Source organism: Erpetoichthys calabaricus, chromosome 3 (genome assembly GCF_900747795.2).
Source record: "Erpetoichthys calabaricus chromosome 3, fErpCal1.3, whole genome shotgun sequence".
NCBI lineage: Eukaryota > Metazoa > Chordata > Cladistia > Polypteriformes > Polypteridae > Erpetoichthys > Erpetoichthys calabaricus.
In genome coordinates, this window is record NC_041396.2 from 251,123,276 (window position 1) to 251,143,317 (window position 20,042).

The window sequence follows — 20,042 nt, forward strand, 5'->3', positions numbered from 1 at the left end:
ATTTATTATTATAAATAAGTGCACAAAGCACCTTCCTCTCCACAATACTCAATAAATCAATAATCACTACAATAAACAATACTCAATCCTCCACTCCCAGACGCTTAGCCACCCTGCCTCCCAACTCAGCTCAACGTCTGGGATTTCCCACAATCCTTTTATAGTCCTTGACCCAGAAGTGGTTCTGTCCCTCAGTCCATGTGACTTTCTATCACTTCTGGGTCAGGTAAAAACTTCTCCTTTTCTTCAGCCCGGAAGTATATGATTTCTTCCATTCCCGTGACTTGGAAATACTTCCGGGCTATATGGAAAGCATAAATCCCTGGGCCTCCCTGCAGCGACTCCTGGCGGCCCCCATGGTATCCAGCAGGGCTGTGAAGAAAAACTCCAAGGTCCATGATTCCCTGCTGGCATTCAGGGCACCTCCATGCTGCATGAGGGCTCCATCTGGCGGCTTGGAGGTGTTGGCCGGAATATATGGCCGGCAATCCCTCACAACTGTTAGTCTTTGCATGTCTTTGCTTTGCAAACAAATTCAGCAGCCACATATAGAAAATGGAACAATTTTATGAACCAGATGCTCAGGCTATCACATTATTCCTTCTTCTGATTGAAATAATCTATCTCGATATTTCAGAAATGGCTAAATTTATGTTGAAGGGCTGAACGTTCAATGCTGAGCTCAGCAGCACAATCAGCTAAAGCAGTAATGTGTTCCAATTCCTTTTTAAAGTAAAAGAGCAGCCCTGTCTCAGTACTTGTCTGACTGAAGTAAAAATGCCCGTGTTATTATTATTTCAGCAGCACTGCGAGTAAGGTAAGAAGCAAACATAGTGGTGTGTTGCTCCTTTGCAAGCTTCAATCGCACAGGCAAGCAGAAGATTTTGTTGCATGCCATTCGGTGACAGAAACCTGTAAGTAAAGTGTCAGTTTAACTTAAATCCAGCTACTTGCTACAGATGTGTTGAAATAGTGTGATAGGGTGGCACAGCAGCTTGCATGCAAATCGGTGGCTCATGTAGGGGATGTAAAAAGGGGATTCATGCAATTTATTTCATAGCACACAAAGGACTAAACCTATTTTAAAAAAATAAAGAAAATGATCATGTTTGGGTGTTTCTGGTCAGTTTCATGAAGGTTCAAGTATGGGTTTATTGATTTAATAACAAATGCTGGTGAGTCAAATGTGTAGATTTTCATACAAATAAAGGAAAACTAATGTACTCTTTGCAATGCATTACATTTTATAATAAATAACTATTGCGGACATCTGGGGTGCGTACAGCTGCCCTAACCCGACCCGGACAGGCAGATACAAGTTCTAGTCCAGCATATGTTTATGTACAGCTGGGAAGCGCTTCTCTGCTCCCAACAACACAGTACACCAAAGCCCAGACCTTTTCTTCTCTTTCTTTCTCTCTCTCACCCTCTTTTCACCACCACCATTCCTTTCCTCTCCTCTTCCAGCAAGCTTTGTCCACTTCCTCGCGACTCTGGCTCACTGAATGGAGTGAGGTGGCTCCTTTTATGAAGGCCCTGGGAGTGTTCCGGGTGGCTTATTAATCGGACCTCAAATCACTCCCAGGTGAGGTGAAAGTCCAGTGAAGGGCTCTGCAGCTCCCCCTGACGGTCCCCACGGAATCCAACAGGGTTGTGCCAAACTCCAACTCCCAGCATACCCTGCAGGAAGCTATGGTGCCACAGCCGCCCAGGAGAGATGCTCTCAGGTATTGTCTTGCCGATGCTCTCTCCCCTGGTCCTTCCATACAGTTGTCATCCCGGCCAGGTAATGGCAGTGGTAGCTGTCACACTATATAATACTGATACTTTTTTTTGTAAGCCATGAGTAATTTAAGTTACTTAAAGAAGGGTCACTAACTTACGTAAGTGGAATTACACAAGTAAATGGAGGTTTTTAAGAAAACAGAGTTTTGTCATAAAGAGGTTACTCCCCTTTTCACGGTTCTGTGCATGCATCTTTGATTTAAATTTAATTTCATGTAAATGTGCTCACTGAGCCTGAGCTGGGATCTGAACAAGCTGTGTGGGACCATAGAGACGGAAGGAGTCTATCCCAGTACTGCTGGGTACAAAATAGGTAGCAACACCAGACAGACCTTCAGAGAACATTCACACAACCGGCCTCTTTAAGTTACAGGAGTAGAGCTGAGAAATTTTCTTTCAGGAATGTCCAGTGCAGCCACCCAGGACTGTGGTCGCCTGCTACTTCACTACAAGGCAAACTTGTAACGGCCGACCCCTTAGCCAGCCGGCAGCTACACTACCAAGACCTGTGGCCTGGATAAATTCCTGAAATGAATCTACATATATCAATTCGTACCTCTAACAAATAATATTTTCCCCTCAATCGACGGTTTAAACACAAGCACACAAAAGCAGGTATTTTAAATAAGTGAATAAATACAGTATATTAAGTGGAACACAACAACAAAACACTACTGCACATTCCCCATGTAGAAAAAAAAATAAATATATATATATATATGTATATTCCTCCACCAAAGCAGCAACGTGAAAACACCATATATCCAATAACAAACCCACCCTTGCCCTTGTAACGTATAACACACACAACACAAATAACAATGAATGAATACGGAAATGGCAATGATCGTGAACTTGAGTCCAGGTATATAACTGTCCTGAATATGGATGACTGGTCAACAAAGAATGGATGTGTTTGAATCTCCTGGAAAAATGGAACAATCTCACTGTGTATCCTCGGTGTATGGTGGATAATGAAGTCCAACACCGGGGTCTCTGGCAATGATTGAACTGAAGTAAATCTGGCGGAATGAAAAACAAACTGGATACAAAAGCGCGATGTGAAAAATAGCAGGTAATGGTAGTTCGTTGCCGTAAAATGAAATCTCTGTCTTTCTCCGTCCTCTCATCTCTTTTCCCTCCTGATTGTTTAAATAGTAAAGAGCCGGATGTAATTGATTGTGAACAGGTGCTTTCCATCTTGGGGCTGCGGTCTCTCTCCCTCATCCGTCCCCTCTGTGTTTACAGGGACAACATTCACTGACGCATACATTATAAACAGCAAACGGGACGATGGAAACAAAATGCACTCTACACAAACATTGCAAACACTATTGGTATGTAGCCCCGCTACAAACTGCACACTGCAGACAAAAAGTGCCACCCAAACACACACAGGCAGTAAGAAACTACAGAGTGACGGCCATCAGACCCTGGTATTCCAGTTATGCTAATCTTCTTAGATTTTCGAACTTATCAGGGGAATCATTAATTGTTAAACTTCAAGTAATGCAAGTTATACAAGTTGAACTGGAAAAAAAAAGTTCACTTCCTGTTAGCTCCCAAAAGTCAAGGACTGGGCGGAGCTTCAACACCCAAGAGTGGCCCTGTGACTCTCCGCATAAGCCAGTCATGGTAACTTTGATCACAGCTGACAGAAAATGGAGTTAGCTTTTAAGCCAGTTGTGTTGGGACTGGATATAGGAGCAGTCAACAACAGAATATATCAAGAGTGTGAAGAAACTTCTGGAAATTGTAGTGCCTTTTGACCACACTGTTATAAATAAGAACAACATAGCAAATGTTACACAGAAACAGAAAATGCGGCAAGTAAACCCTGATGTACCATAAAGTAGAGTGCAAGGGTCTGCTTTCGGAACACTGGATTCAGTAATTCATTTGTTTTTTTTTATTTTCTGAACCCTCTGTGCTGCCATAAGGTGTGTGTGTGCTGGGGTGTTGGCCACCTAAATCTTAATTTGAATACAGTAGGATCCAAATTTTAAACCCAGTTTTCTCAAAGTGGTGGTTTAATGGACTAGTTCCTGCATTTCCCTCAGGCTTCTTCCTCAAATGTGATATAAGCAGGTTGATACAAGAATATGGCTACTTTATTACTAATTCCTACACTGTTTGGGGTTTGGAACCTCTTAGGAAGGTAAGTACTGCAGAACCTGGGCTCTTACAGAGTACTTTGAGAATTCTTGAGTTCTACTGGATGGGGGTCTGCAATGTTGCCTCAACCAGGTGGGACAAATGAGCTGCTTCCAGAATAACAGCTCCTGCAGTGGATGGCCTGGTTGTACAGTATAGCACTGGAAAGTGAACTAATAACCCTGGTTTTCTCAGTGAGAGGGTGCTATGCACAGCCTCTTAAAAGCCTTTTTCCACTGTCTGGCAGTAAGTAGTATTGTTTGCTTTTTTAATATGAAGTTCCAAATTATGGGAACTTGAGTGGCTACAGACGAAATGCCATTTTTTTTAAAACTGGGTTACAGTACAAAGAACATTTCGGAAATTCACATGGTAGAGGTCAGATGAGCTACTTCCTAAATGCTGATTTCCAGAGTGTAGATTCCCTACAAGGTTTTAGCTGATTATTTCTGAAAGTGAAATCTCCAATGATGATTGATATGTAGAAATGTGTTCTCCTGGTGACTAAAACATTTTATTACTTTTTGCTCAGCATCTCATCCTGTTTTTCTGCCCGAGGAAGACTTTTGTACACACATGAGGTGACAAGCACATTCACATGCAGTAAAGGTGTTCAAGGCCATTTGACACACCAGCCACAGTGCAGTAAAGTGCTATGTAGCATCACAGAGTCACAGGACCACAGGACAGTGAGGTGCTATGTATTGTCACAGCCACAGTAGAGAAAGACACTATATATTGTGACAGAATCACAGGACAATATGGTGCTATATATTACCACTAATTTAATTGTTAGTAAGGCAACATGTATCGTGACAGAGTCAAAGAAAAGTAAGGCGGTATATGTCATCACATCTTTACAGGACAGTAAGGTGCTATATATCATCACAGGGCACCATATCCTGACCAGTGACTCTCTACACGTCAGGACAGTCCAAGTCAGAGACACCTGAAGCCTCGGGCTGCAGGACTACACGCAGGCTGCGTTCACTCTCCGTCGTTTTCAGTGCCTTTAACTTTTTAAAATGCTTTCTCTTCGTACGCTACGGTAAGTCCCGATGTTGAAGTGCCACTACTTACTTGGACGGTTACGGAGAAGGTCGGCGCTGCAGAGTCAGAAGTGCGGGGTAGAGTTGGAGCGACGCCGATTACCACATTAGTTGATGGGCCTGATAATAAGGGGGGGTGTCGGCTTTAAGGGTTTAATGTACGACTCCGTGAATTGGCTACGCACGCAGTTTGAGCTCCTCTGATGTCAGCCTTTTCTTGTTCAGTTCCGTCGTACGAAGTCGTCGAGCTAAGAAGGTAGAAACACAAAAGCAGGCGGCCACTGGATGTGGGAGACGCCCCGTGGACTTTCATTTGAACCCCAGCCAGTGCAGCTGTGCGCGGGATGGACTCCAGTGACAATCCTTAGAGGGGCCTTTAGATTAGTTGGACTGGGAGCTGGCAGAGTGTCACTTACGTGACTTGACGTTGTCCCAAAATTCCTCCCCGCCCTTCTGTGTCCGCTCGTGTTGTAGTCGCTGCTGTCTGGCGCCATAAGCGGGGGTCTCAACTTGTCACCCCAGGATTCCTCCCGTTTATTCACAAGTAACCAGATAAATTGAACGTGTGTGTCTCTAAACTCCTGTTATATTTGTAAATATGCCTTAGCCCCCCAATCACAAAGGCGCTATAAAAATGCATGCAGCAGCAGAACAGCCCGACTGACTGCAGGAGCTGCTGATTTCTACTGACCACTGTGGGCCACACTGGAGGGTCAACACCACAGAAGCCTCATTGACGCAGTCAGATAAGATGGCGGTATCGCCCACAGCAGGCGCCAACACAGACACACCCTGGCGCTTGTGAAAATGGTGGCATATATTTGGGTCTTTCCCAGTCAGGGGGTAGGCAGCAGCTGATAGTCTTGGAACTCCCATAAATGTTAAACTGTTGTTTATAACATATTGCTAAAATAAAGCTATTGGCGCCTTATATAGTACCTTTCTAGAAGCATAACACTACAGAACAAAGAAAAGTGAATGGAGTTCCAGCTCACAGCACTCTTGTAATGCACAGAAAGAGTAATGAAATGTAAGGCCACGCCAATCGTATATTTCTTATAGCGCCTTTCACTTTGGTATGCTGAACAGAACTGCAGATCAAAGTCACAATAAAAACTCAAAATACGGAAGGAGCCGAGAAACTGCGCAGCACGAGAAGGCGCAGCACCCCCCCTAAAGTCCCCCACCCCCAGATCCCCCCACACACACACGTGACCGCGGCCACTCAAACACAGTCAGGGTGGCCAGTGAGGCGTGACACTCCGCCCTTGTACTCATTCTAATTCCTGCTATTCGTGGCTTTCCAGGACTCGCTGACCAATGGAGAGCAACATGTGTCCAATGTGAAGCCCCCTCCACCACCACCCCAGTACCCCCTGACTTCCTCCCAGGCGGCGGTCTGTTGCCATGGGGGCTGCCCCGTCTTCTTCTCTGCTAGTAAACAGGACGGCCCGCTGCTCTTACTTCTCCTTTTGTTTCTTTACGGCTCGTGTTTTTTAAGTCTGCCATTCCCTGTGCTGCTCAGAAGGCTTAGTGGGGGTAGGGTGGTGGTCCACACTGGTGGTCCACCACAGTCATCAGAAGGGCAGGGCCCCACAAGGATGTATAGTAGAGCCCTTGAGTTCCATGACAGGCTGATGTTAATCTCTCAGTAAGTTTGTGAAGTGCCCACCTCTTTATAGCTCCTCAGAAGTCACAGACATTCAGGTCAGGATGGCACCAGTTTGGTGTCAGCTCAGGTTTTGGACCGTGGAGCCCCCTATTGTTTGGCACACAGATGTTCAGAGGGCTGTTCACAGTTCCAGTAAGGCACTATATACATTACCACTCTTGATGTCAGACCCCCAGGAGGGGTGGGGTCTCGTTCCAGTGGCTGCTTTCAGCCGCTTAAAGCCGTTTGTCTTTTGGCTCTTGTGGCAGGCAAGCAGGCGGCATTTTAAGAGCATTGAGGTCCTGGGGGTCTGGCGCTGCTGGGCAGGATGGCACACAACTCATCACAGGTGACCTTCAACACTACAGGTATCGATCTGCTTACTACTTGATATGCTTGTTTATATAGCGCCCCCTCCAGACACAGACTTGTCATGGGGTATGAGGAACAAAAGCTGAGGCTGAGGAAAGAAACTTGAATTAAAATGCTGTTGAGGTCTGAAGGTGCCAATGTGCAAGGTGGTGAGGAGTACCACAACTGAAAAGATGCTATATAATTACATATGACGGTGCTATATCATTAAAATAATGTGCTTGTGGATGCTGTTGTGGACAGAATGAGTTAAAAGATGGCAACTCATGAAGCAGCAGGACTTTGGGGGGTCAGCAGTGGATTCATGAAGTGGCCCCTGATGTGACAAAGATGAGGTGGGCAACAGGTGATCTGCTGGAGTATGAGATGAGGTGGGCAGCAGGGGGCTTAGATGTGCCATTGTCTGAGTGTGATTAACATCTCATATAGCGCTTTGTAGAGCAGCTGTCATCACAAGGTGACATACAAAGTGAAGATGACATGTTTGTCCTGTAGTGGCAAACGCCTGCCTTGTGTTTAGTGTAAAGGATGGGCCCTGAGGCTGGACCGCTAGACTCAGGGTGGGCATCAAGGCACAAGTATAGAAGTACAAATGCCACCCTGTTTGGTGACCTAAGGGTCAAGGCTGAGACGGAGGGACACAGGAAAGGTCAGAATGTCACTTATATTGCGCCTTCCACAGGGAGATCCACAATAAGGTATGAAGATCATTAAATCAGATACATTAAGGACCTTAAATAGTAGACGGGCACTCAGACGTCCAAACGGAATGAGATTCTGTGGGTCAGGGGCACTAATGGCCATTTAGTAAATGGGGGACTGGGCCTGCAATCCATCACATTAGCAAAATAGTTAAGGAGTGTCCACAAAAACCTGGGGGTTAAAAACTACTGAGAAGATGGGAAGGAAGGGGCAGGCGCTATGCAATGGTGTGCCCTAAACTGAGTGGCGACTTGCAGCTCAACGCTGGGTCACTAAATCCGAGGTGAAGAAAAGGAGACAAGCAGGTGGGCATCCCAAGAAGGTTCTGGGGTCTCCAGCCATAAAGTTGAGAGCATCACTCGCCAGTTCAGGGTCACCACAGCACTGGGCACAAACCCTTCCTGTTAGGGATGCCAGGTGAGGGCAAGACACACATTTACCACAATTAGTCACAGTGGAGCACTTTGAAGTCTCCAGGAGACCTAAAACAAAAAGATTCTGAGATGTGGAAGGAAAGACAGGAGAAATATGAACAATCTGCACGTAGAATGACTGGCACTCAAATCCTTAGGACAAGGAGCCATGTGGCATCAGCACAAGCAAAATGCTCTTTAGGGAATGAGCGATATGAAGAAGGGGCCACCATGAGCAGAATCCTGAAGTGTAAGGGGGCACGGGGGTCTATCTTTAATTTATTGTCTTTCAGAGCTTTCTACTATATAGTCCCTTTCCTGTTTTCATTGGGATACCCTGTTACACAGTTAGGTCCATAAATATTTGGACAGACAACGTTTTTCTAATTTTGGTTCTGTACATTACCACAATGAATTTTAAATGAAACAACTCAGATGCAGTTGAAGTGCAGACTTTCAGCTTTAATTCAGTGGGGTGAACAAAACGATTGCATAAAAATGTGAGGCAACTAAAGCATTTTTTGAACACAATCCCTTCATTTCAGAGGCTCAAAAGTAATTGGACAGTTGACTCAAAGGCTATTTCATGGGCAGGTGTGATCAAGTCCGTTGTTATGTCCTTATCAATTAAGCAGATAAAAGGCCTGAAGCTGATTTGAGGTGTGGTGCTTGCATGTGGAAGATTTTGCTGTGAACAGACAACATGCGGTCAAAGGAGCTCTCCATGCAGGTGATAGAAGCCATCCTTAAGCTGCGAAAACAGAAAAAACCCATCCGAGAAATTGCTCCAATATTACGAGTGGCAAAATCTACAGTTTGGTCCATCCTGAGAAAGAAAGCAAGCACTGGTGAACTCAGCAATGCAAAAAGACCTGGACGTCCACGGAAGACAACAGTGGTGGATGATCGCAGAATCATTTCCATGGTGAAGAGAAACCCCTTCACAACAGCCAACCAAGTGAACAACACTCTCCAGGGGGTAGGCTGGCGTATCGATATCCAAGTCTACCATCAAGAGAAGACTGCATGAAAGTAAATCCAGAGGGTGCACTGCAAGGTGCAAGCCACTCATAAGCCTCAAGAATAGAAAGGCTAGATTGGACTTTGCTAAAGAACATCTAAAAAAGCCAGCGCAGTTCTGGAAAAACATTCTTTGGACAGATGAAACCAAGATCAACCTCTACCAGAATGATGGCAAGAAAAAAGTATGGAGAAGGCGTGGAACAGCTCATTATCCAAAGGATAGCACATCATCTGTAAAACACGGTGGAGGGAGGCAGTGTGATGGCTTGGGCGTGCATGGCTGCCAGTGGCACTGGGACACTAGTGTTTATTGATGATGTGACACAGGACAGAAGCAGCCGAATGAATTCTGAGGTGTTCAGAGACATACTGTCTGCTCAAATCCAGATAAATACAGCAGTCAAATTGATTCATGATACAGACGGACAATGACCCAAAACATACAGCCAAAGCAACCCAGGAGTTTATTAAAGCAAAGAAGTGGAAAAATTCTTGAATGGCAAGTCAGTCACCTGATCTTACCCAATTGAGCATGCATTTCACTTATTGAAGACTAAACTTCAGACAGAAAGGCCCACAAACAAACAGCAACTGAAAGCCGCTGCAGTAAAGGCCTGGCAGAGCATTCAAAAGGAGGAAACCCAACATCTGGTGATGTCCAGGAGTTCAAGACTTCAGGCTGTCATTGCCAGCAAAGAGTTTTCAACCAAATATTAGAAATGAACATTTGATTTCCAGTTATTTCATTTGTCCAATTACTTTTGATCCCCTGAAATGAAGGGATTGTGTTCAAAAAATGCTTTAGTTGCCTCACATTTTTATGCAATCGTTTTGTTCACCCCACTGAAGTAAAGCTGAAAGTCTGCACTTCAACTGCATCTGAGTTGTTTCATTTCAAATTCATTGTGGTGATGTACAGAACCAAAATTAGAAAAAAGTTGTCTCTGTCCAAATATTTATGGACCTAACTGTATGTGGGCAAGAAGAAAAACTGCTGACTGAGCTACAAGAAATGTCACAAGAATCTGACAGAGAGATGACACGGACTGATGCCAAGCTTTGGAGGAGGTGGAAAGACAGATCAGTGCCTGCTAAAGGACGAAGTTTACTAAAAATCACATCACCTTGGGGTTAGATATTCAGTTTGGAGCTCGATGACATCTGAACGTCTGTGTTGTCTCCCAGCCTAACATGGCATTTTGTCACAACTTCCTTTTCACTGAAGTGAGAAGTGCAGGCAGTGAAGTGTTTGGGTGTGTCACTGGAAACACTTCAGGGGTCCTCAACACTCTGTCTATGATATATCTATCTATCTATCTATCTATCTATCTATCTATCTATCTATCTATCTATCTATCTATCTATCTATCTATCTATCTATCTATCTATCTATCTATCTATCTATCTATCTATCTATCTATCTATCTATCTATCTATCTGTTATATAGTGCTTTCATACCTCTTGCTACAAGCACCAGCAGATTTAAGATACAGTAATGAATGGTAAATGTCATGGATTGTCCTTAATTAAGAATTATTCAGTCTCAGCCAGGACCCTTAGTAAGTGACAGACGTCTATCAGGCTGTTCCATTTGAGGACACAACAGCTGGGCAGACCTGAGCTCCTGTGACTGTCACCTACAAGACTGTCACTGGCAGCAGCAATCAGAAGTTCTTGTGTGTTTTTGGGGTTGTGGTGTGTTATCATTTTTGTATTTTTCTGAAGCTTCTGTAAAGTTTTAATGTCTACCTTCCTCTCCATCTCTGTGTCATATAGTGCCTTTCCTGACTGTCCCTTAGGTGAGCAGACACTTCCTTTGCTTACACACTACAAGTGCTCAGTGGGATTTCACTCTCGGCTCGTTTTTCCCAGAGGTCCATCTTCATCATTCCACACTGTCATGTCTTCTGATCTTCTGCCCCACAGGACTCAGCTTGATGTCCCACATCTCCTACCTGGACTGGCCCGGCTGGATTCTCCTGGTGACACCGGCGTCTGCTCTCCTCCTGGGGGCGCTGCTCTTTATGCTGGCTCTGTGGCAGCGCAGACGAGGTGAGTTCAGTGTGTCCCAGTAAAAGTGTCTGGCACAACAAAGTGTGACCAGTTTGCACTGACAAAGAGTAAATCTCGTCTTCAGGAAGTGGGGCAGCTGGTTGCAGATGTGCAGATCAGTTGTACGGACAGCGAGGTGTCAGAGTTTGTGACCACTGCTTATTAAATTCACTCCTGACTCCATATTTGTAAGGACTCCATTAAACAACAATAAGCGCCTCTGATATAAACGGTCAGCTGTTTCATCTTAAAAACTGAGAACTCCAGAACTCCTGCCAGTAAAGCAACTCAGATTATGATAGCAGAGCCATGAATGAATTTTCAATTTGGGGTTTATTTACAATTGCCCCCCCCCCCCCAACCCCCTATTACAGTGGGCTCCTTAGTTTTTCTTTGATTCTTGGGCACTGGAAGGGCCAACAGCACAAGACAATCTGTAGAGGGTGCCTGATATTCTGTGCTGGGGGACGGTGACACTTCGGTTAACGCAGAGCCATTACAACTACCTGAGTGAAAAGGAGCTTTCAGTTTCAGTCCGGATACAAAGTGAAGTAACAACTGCTAAAATTTAAAATGATGAATGATGTGTCCTTTGTTTAAATAACTGATATTTGCTCATCTTATTAATAACCTCCATCAAAGTATTAGAGTCAAATCACGATAGTGTATGTATGAATGTTAACGCCAGGTAAACGTGGAAAATGCACAACTAGTGTAATTAGGAAGGCTAAGTCACATATTAAACAAACACTTTAGGATGAAAATGAGAAAAACAAATATTAAAAATATTGAAAAAGTCCTGTAAAGATTGTTCAAAAATGATAAAAGCTGCTGTTTGTACCGCTGCTGTCAGTGTGAAGCACTTACACTGCATTGACGTGTCGCTGTTGAGAGCTGAGAGGAGCTCATCTTGAACGACATGTTGAATTAGTAAGTGGAGCGCGAGATGAAGCCTCAAAATGTTAAACTAAAGGGAGACAGAAAACAGACAAAGGTCAAAATTAGAGGAGTCAAACAAAGAAATCCAGTCATGACAATTCAAAAATGTAATCAGAATGTTAAGGTAAATTAAATAAGCTTTACTTCTGTCTACATTAAATTCCCTTTCCTATTAGTTCAATTGAGGGGCAACACTGCACATCGGACCTTACTTTTATTCTATGTTCATTAGTGTTCTCTGATTTTAATTCTTATTTTGTCTTTTTTTCTCTCTTTCTTTATCATGTAAAGCACTTTGAGCTACGTTATTTGTATGAAAATGTGCTCTAGAAATAAATGTTGTTGTTGTTGTTGTTGTCATCTCGGCCTGTGCCCTACGTTTTCTTGGTTTCAGTTCCTAGTTTAGGAGCAGCAGTTTTGAGTCCCCCTCAAGCATTTCAGAGCCAAACTAAACTGATGATGTCACCCAGTGAGCCCCCCACCACGTCACTTTCAGGCTTGTCTCTCTCATTCTTAGAAAGGCCGTTTCTGAGTAAAGTCACACAAGCTGAGTCTCCCCACCCAACATCTGCTGCTGTTGTTTTGGAGGTTGTCGATCGGTCACTTAGGATTTTATTCTCCTGCCAGCACATTAACAGACAAATTCTTGCTACATCTTTTCTTTCTAGCTGATTGAAAATGGCTGTAAGTTCTTTGAAGAAAACTTCTAAGCTGTAACAACACAGGTGATGTGTCTGAGTTGTTAGTTGGGTAGGATTGTGGTTGGTGGTCAAGGATCAGCTGGCACTGATTCAGAAAACCCCACATTTATTAAACTGGTGCACAAACGGATCGTCTGCAGTCATTTATTTAAAGCATTCAAGAAGCATTTTCTTAAAAAACAATCTTGTTGAACATGAAGGAGTATGGGGCTTGGTGATGAAATCTAAATGTGGCATTTCTGAGCCCTGGGAGAATTGGCAGGATGTTCAGTAAATGCTTGAGTTGAGTGTAAACTGGAAAGTGGTAGTAAGTGGTGTAGTCCAGTTGTTCTGGTTCTGAGACTGGATGGAAGCAGGGAATTAAATGAGGTCTGAATCCAAGAATGCCTGATGCCAGTTGTTTCCCTGAGAAAGGCTGAGATAAACATCTTACATCTCCACCTGGGTGGAGTACATGGAGTTATGGTGGCTCTGCTGTGATTGCCTGTTGTTTCTATTAAATGATCTGCCATTTATTTAAATGTTATTTGCAGAATGGATGCGGATCAGTCTTTTACTTGCTCTTGGAGATCTTTTTGTTCCTTTTGTAGTTTTATTTGGGAACAAGCCCTCTTTGAGATCATTCAGATTTATTGCTCCAAGCTTTTGTTATGAAAATGATGGAGATGTAATTGAACATAAGCAAGTGGATTAAAAATGAATGACTGGGTAAAAGAAAGATGACATTAAGGAGAACTTGAAGAGTTGGTAGGGACAAGGCAAAAGTTCAACTACCAAGAACATGAAAAAAGTAGTCAAGTGACAAAAAATGACAAATCATCCTTGTTCAGCATCCACACCTGTATCATAAAAAGAATTTTGATTGACCTTTGACCCTCCTTCAAGTGAGCTAGCACTGACAGTAAAGTCAGCTCATTAGGGAGAAGCCATGAGAGCCACTGACCTCTGACCCCCACACACCTTCATATTTTCCAGAGCATCGGGTGATGCAGTGGAATTTGAGATGCCGGGAGGAGAGGATGAAGACCTTTGTGAGGTATGGAGGATGTAGGCCTGCGTTGTGGGCTGTGGGGCAGTGGTGACAGAAGGGTGTCATTATGAGATCTGGGTGGGGTGAATGACGTAATTATAGGAGGTGTGAAGTCAAGGGGGCTCCTCAGGAGACTGAAATGGGAAAGAAAGCCTCGTAGGAGTGAGGAGGTGAGCTGGGAATCAGGATGAGACCTCAATTGATCAAAGCGACAATGGCAAAAGTAACACATGTGTGGAGGTCTGAGAAGACAGAAACAGGGAGCCGTGGTCATTACAAGATCGAGATGGAGGAGAATAATTCTTTACAAGACCAGAATAGAGCATTGATATTAGTTATGACACCAACAAATGATGGGTGGTCACATTGGGAATGGACATTTAAAGAGAAAAGCCCCAATCGACAGGTCCTCATACTGTGCTCTTTATTTTATTTTCTTTGAAGCTTCTTCAAAGACAAGTCCAATGGAAGTGCCCTGGAGTCAATCTGTAGACAACCAGGTGAGTCCCCATTAAGGATATCTGTGGTTAAGGATTTCCAGGATATCAGGTCATCGGGCTAATCAGGCTTCATTCACACCATTAGCAGACCCCAGTGTCCTTATTCTCACTGACCACTACATGTCCTACCCACAGATCAGAAGGGCCCAATGGACGATGCTGTCTCCTATGAGAATGTGGGAGCTGGGCAAGTGATGGATTCCATGATGAACTTGCCAGTGGAGGAGGGTAAGTTATATCTGCTGGGACTGATGTCTGCTGCATGCTCAGTGAAGTGACCACAATGACCACTTGACTGTCATTTCTTTTTCTGTCAGTCTGCAGATTATCTCATTCCTGATGAGGAGAAAGTTATCGAGAAGATGGAGACCTCTTGTCAGCTCAGTGTCAACGGTATGTGTGTATTATATGGTTGGCACCATTGGAAATGCCTAAAATACCCATTGACTCCTGTCCACATGTCCAGCAGCCCCCGGAAGCTGACCAGTGCAAATGACTCAGATCTCTATGTCTTTTAGATTATGTTAACCCAGATGAAGAAGAAGATGAGAGGAAGAACAGTGAGATGATGTCTACAGAGCCAGAGCAGGAGGGACTGGCCAGTCACACAGAGATGGGTACACTGGCACTGAGGTCATCACTGTGTCATCTGTGACACACCATGTGTGCCGTCCACCCATCTCACTTGCTCTTGTCTCTTCAGATGCAGAGTCCTATGAGAATATGAGCAACGGTGCCCCCTACAGGACAAGTGGAGACAATGGTCAGGAAAAGGAGCAGGAGGAAGGTGAGTCCAGGGAGAAAGACCTGAAGACCTGAAGAATTCACAGAGGAACTGAGGGGTCATCAGAGAGGCCATTAATGTGAGCTCTCTGTGTCTCCTGTTCTAGACACCCAGTCCTATGAGATATGGAGGGTCATCTGCCCAGTGGGGACACCTGTCAATTCAGTGGAGCAGCTGAGTGGGAGAGAGAAGGTGAGACGGGACACTGAGTCCACTAACAGTATGGAGTCTGGTGACAGTAGAGTCACAAGTGGTGTCCTCTAGTATGGCACCTGCTGCCTGGTCAGTCCCAGCTCAAAGATGTTTTTAATTGTTTTGTTCAACTTTCACCTGGAAAATATGTCATGGCCTCATTTTGACCATGAAATGGTCAGCAGTTGTTGAGAATATCATGTGGCGTCTCAAACCAGCTACAGCACAGCAACTCGGGGACGGGACGGGGGCTGTCATTCACCGTGAGGTGCTAAGCAAGTCACTTAACGTGCCTGCACTCCACTTTTAAGAAAACATATGCTGAGATATGTTAATATATTCTAAAATATGCGTAAACCAACAGAACATGAAGTAGAAATCCATCAACAGTTGTCTCGTATCCTCACTTTGTAGGGTGCCATTTGGGTAAAGACGTCTGTCAAATACGTAAGTGTAGTTGTGATGATAATCATATAACAGAGTCCCTTGAACGGCTCCACTGTCACTTTTATAAAATGACAACAAGGGTCCAAATCTCACTGACTCACAGTGGACGCTAAGTGCAGTGACCCCTCCTCATGTGTCCTGCTTCTTCTGAATGACCTCAGACTGTGGAGTCAGACATGGACACAGTAACCCTGTCTGTCCCCACTGACCATTACTCCATGCTGGTGTACCCCCCTTAGGTGTCACTGAACACTCAGTCACAAATTCACACACTGGGCCTAATGACACGTTTTGGTGAAGTCATCGGCTCTTTTACGAGGTCACAGGTCAAAGACGTGGACATCCAGTGAATGACCACAGTTTGTCTTTAACACAGCAGGACGATTCTGCGATGATGTGGACCCCCGAGTGTACGCTGTGCCTCAGAACTGCAGCACTCCCCTCAGGACATTGAGTGGGGCCAACATGGAGGACGGTAAATGACCAGTTCTCTCTCTCTGTCTGTCTGTCCCTCTGTCCACTTCTTCATCACCTGCACCCTTTCTCACAGTCCTTGTCTGCTTTTATTAATCTTACAGACAATGACTCGTATGAGAACATGGAGGCAGCCGACTTGGGTACTGCAGCAGTGGTACCAGGTAAGGGATGACAATCTGTGCCTCTAGGGGGTGCCATTGAGTCTGCTGGAATGAAGTCAAGTGTGGGTCTCAAGGCTCAAGAGGCTCTCCTCTGTGTGACCTCAAGGGAGCACCAGTGACACTTAGGTTTGCTAGAATGATGATAAGTGAAAGTGTCATGGCCATCAATCATGGGGTCAGGTCAAGAATGGAATGACAGGGAAGTTCAGGAAGTAAGTAAGTAAGTCACAGGGCTGACAGAATGGCATCCACTTGTCACCGGAGGTTATGTTTGGGAGTTAAAGACATGGAGGTCTGTGGTGGTGAATGATTTTGGGAAAGCCTGTCCTCCTTGTGGCCTCTAGGGGTGCCAGAGAGCCCCTCACCTGATTAGTGAAGGCCAGCCATCGAGTCTTTGAACACTGCAGTATTCTGGTGTAGATGGCAGCTCTCTAGCGCCTTCATCTGGTTCTCTTTCATGTGTGTCTTTATTCCTAGCAGACTCTTGGATGTGGAGCTCAAACAACAGTGGACACTACCAGAACTTCAGCATCAAGGGACATCTCCTTCAGGGGGCACTGTGTCCAGGTCTTGACATTAAAGAAGACAGAAAGACAGAGGAAGTGCAGAAAAGCTGAGTCATGGTGGACAGTTAGAGGGTCTCAGGACGTCAACATCAGAAGAGTGGGGTCACATTGGAGGGCAGGGGTGTAAGTCCACAATGACACTGAAGTCAGCAACTTGAGGTGTCAGTGAGTCACAAAACAAAATGGCAGTGAGGGGCTATCCCAAGAGGGGCAATGAGACCACTGGGATATCCTCACTTTGCCCACCATAGTGGCTGAACTGACGCAGGCTAAAGACTTTGGGGGAAGTGGGCTGACTGCAGCTTCAGTAATTACGTTATCTGTGTGCCTCTGTGGATGTAAATGTCACGGGGAAAGCTTCATGCTGGTCATCTCTGAGTGACATGGGGTCTGTAAAGTGAAGGGGCACCTCCTCAGTGGTCTCCTGCCAGTGACATTGGAGACACAAAGGACTCTGTGACTGAAGACCCCTGGAGGAGGACGGAGAAGACAGGCCACTCTACCCAGCAGCCTGGCGTTGTAAAGATGGAGGTCCTGACCTCTCTGGTGGTGCCCCCTTGTGGCTGATGCTTTCATTAACAGTCTATGTGTCTTGGTTTAATTGTCGTGTCTGTCCAGGTGACAATGACCAGCCTTCTGTTTGCGTTCTAACAAATTTACCAAAGTTTTCAGCATTTTCTATTCCGTAATGAACTTGTTTGCCTGGAAATTCTTGTTCAGATTTTCGGCCATTTCTTTTGAAGAACAACCAAAGGTGAAGGAGATGGGATGAGTGTGGCGGTGGTCTGCACCAGCCTGTGTGCACTGGGTCAGGTTCAAGACCCCAAATATTAAAAATGAACTTAACATAAAAAATAATAAAGTGAGTAAGGATACTCTTGAGCGGTAGCCTTAATAGAACATCAATATAGCGCCTTGTCACTGTGAACGTCCTTTAAAATGGAAGACGAGGAATGAGGGATTCTCTACCTACAGTTTGAGACCAGCAGTGATTTAACTGGTCACTTGATCACCCGTTGTCTTTACTGTGTTCAGGACACGGGCACCATTGTAACGGCACTGGGAGCAAAGTAGTAACCTGTCCTGTAAGGGGGGGGGGGGGGAGGTTGGGGGCGCCAGTTGAGTCACATTGGAATGATTTAAAAAGAGGGGGTTCAAAAATTGGGAGGGTTCAAGCACTGTGTGGTGGCCATGTGCTGACTGACCTTGGGCCGGTGACTGGCCTTTTACTGATCTGGACACTGGCCAGTTAGATAGAGCAGAACACACCGCTGACAGACCCCCAGAATCAACTGGGAAAAACGCAGAGGGTCTGCCTCCACTCTGCACAGCACTCACAGTACCAGTGTACAGGCCGGCCATGATATCCAGCAACCTCGAGGGGATCCCACGAACCCTCAGGATGTCCCACAGGGCAGCCTGATCAACTGAGTTGAACGCTTTGCAAAAATCGACAAAATCTGCAAAGAAACTCTGACGATATTCGCATTTGCACTCCATGAGAACCCTCAGTGCTAGGATGCGTCGATGGTACACTTCTTCGGCGTAAAACCAGACTGTTCCGGTCACTGATAGGTGAGCAGGTGATCACGGATCCTATTGAGGACGACTCTAGCAAGGACCTTACCCGGCACAGAGAGCAGTGTTACCCCCCTGTAGTTGCTGCACTCCAGGCAATCACCCTTCCCTTTCCAGATAGGGATGACAAGTCCCATTTTTAATGTCAGTTGGGATGATACCAGTCTCCCAAATGGAAGCAAAGATTGCTTGAAATGCCAGGAGGACAGCCTGACCACCAGCCAGGAGAAGTTCACCCCGGATACCACAGAACCCTGCAGCCTTTCTCCCTTCAGCTGGTTCACCACCTGTGCCATCTCAGTGAGACTGGGGGGTTCACAGCTAAAACGTCACTCTCTGTATATTTATTATACTAAGATTTAGTTGTGACTTTTAGGTGATCCTGTCACTCCGCAGGCAGGGCTTTGTGTCACTGTCCTTAAAGGGGTGACTGAAGTGACCTGATGGCCGTGAAGTCAAAGCTCAAAAAAAAAAAGGAAAGAAAGTAAAAGAGTGGCGGTCTGCTGCTCCGAGCGGGCACATTTAGCGAGGAGGCACACATTGAAACTTTAATAAAACTTCAATAATGTAACGGACATGCGGGGCGCTACATAAAACAACGAGCCCCTTCTGCTCTTACGGTGCACCGGCCGTGTTAACCGTTCAGTGCCGGCGGGTCTCCTGCCTACTCGGCTCTTTACGGTATTCTCTCTACTGCACTTCGCATTTTCGTTAAAACCGAAAGTAACATAACGGACTCGTTTCCTCGCCTTCTGCCATGATGGACGCGCCCGTCGTCGTCATCGTTGTTTTTCTGCTCCAGGTCTCCAGTAAGTGCCTTTCTTTTATTTATGTATCTTCTTTTTTGTCTATTCTTGCATATTTTCAGCTCACCCCCTGCACGTTAACGGTCCCCAGTCTCTCAGTCTTCACTTCTGCACGCGCCCCACCCATCTTCACTTCGTCTTGTCTTTTATGTCGCCACTTTTCGTGCTTTCTTTTCTGTTGTTTTTATCACTGCAGTTTTACTTAAGACATTTAGACGCAGTTGTGACCAGACGTCCCGGTTTACCAGGGACAGTCCCTATTTTTGGATCACCCTTCCCGGTTCTGACGATTTGTCCTACTTTGTCGAAGTATCATCCGTTTATTGTAAGTCGTAACATTAAACTTATAACGTAATACCATGTCATCATTTAACATGTTGTATTTAGAAGTCGTCTATGAAATTTATGGAAATGTTAACATTTCTCAATTTATTCTATATGCATCATTTAATGCCCGAAAGAGACACAGCCTGATGCAAAGATTTCACAAGACGGTCATTACTCGTGCATGGATAGAATGGTCTGTACAAGATTAAAAGTCACACATGCAAAATACACAACTTTTATAAAAATGTTGACAGTAAATACCTTCGAGAAAGTTGCGTAATTTTGGTCTGCGCATGCTTAGTATCACTGAGTAGATCATTTCGATGGGTAGG

The 20,042-nt window shown here is 45.0% G+C and overlaps 4 protein-coding genes across 5 annotated transcripts in view; 3 read left to right on the forward strand and 1 right to left on the reverse strand.

The window, feature by feature from the left end:
• The window catches only part of LOC127527217 (transmembrane protein 272-like), a 242,432-nt gene that overhangs the window by 140,562 nt on the left and 81,828 nt on the right, over positions 1–20,042 (forward strand). The gene's annotated exons all lie outside the window — the stretch shown is intronic.
• The window catches only part of itga7 (integrin, alpha 7), a 181,281-nt gene that overhangs the window by 2,068 nt on the left and 159,171 nt on the right, over positions 1–20,042 (reverse strand). The window lies entirely within an intron of this gene.
• LOC114648786 (uncharacterized) lies at positions 6,894–17,050 on the forward strand. The gene is made up of 12 exons (XM_051924768.1): positions 6,894–7,007; positions 11,077–11,202; positions 13,818–13,878; positions 14,317–14,372; positions 14,508–14,600; positions 14,697–14,765; positions 14,891–14,989; positions 15,076–15,159; positions 15,263–15,376; positions 16,172–16,270; positions 16,374–16,433; positions 16,911–17,050. The coding sequence occupies exons 1-12, from the start codon at positions 6,968–6,970 to the stop codon at positions 17,048–17,050; spliced, it is 1,041 nt and encodes a 346-aa protein (XP_051780728.1). The 5' UTR covers positions 6,894–6,967.
• Positions 19,209–20,042, forward strand: part of LOC127527215 (butyrophilin subfamily 1 member A1-like) — a 51,302-nt gene continuing 50,468 nt past the window's right edge. The window contains exon 1 of one of the 2 annotated variants that reach the window (XM_051925226.1): positions 19,209–19,386. In XM_051925226.1, coding sequence (XP_051781186.1) covers positions 19,335–19,386 — 52 coding nt within the window. In that variant the 5' untranslated portion in view covers positions 19,209–19,334. The remainder of the gene's footprint in view (positions 19,387–20,042) is intronic. The other variant, XM_051925227.1, reaches the window with a different exon arrangement.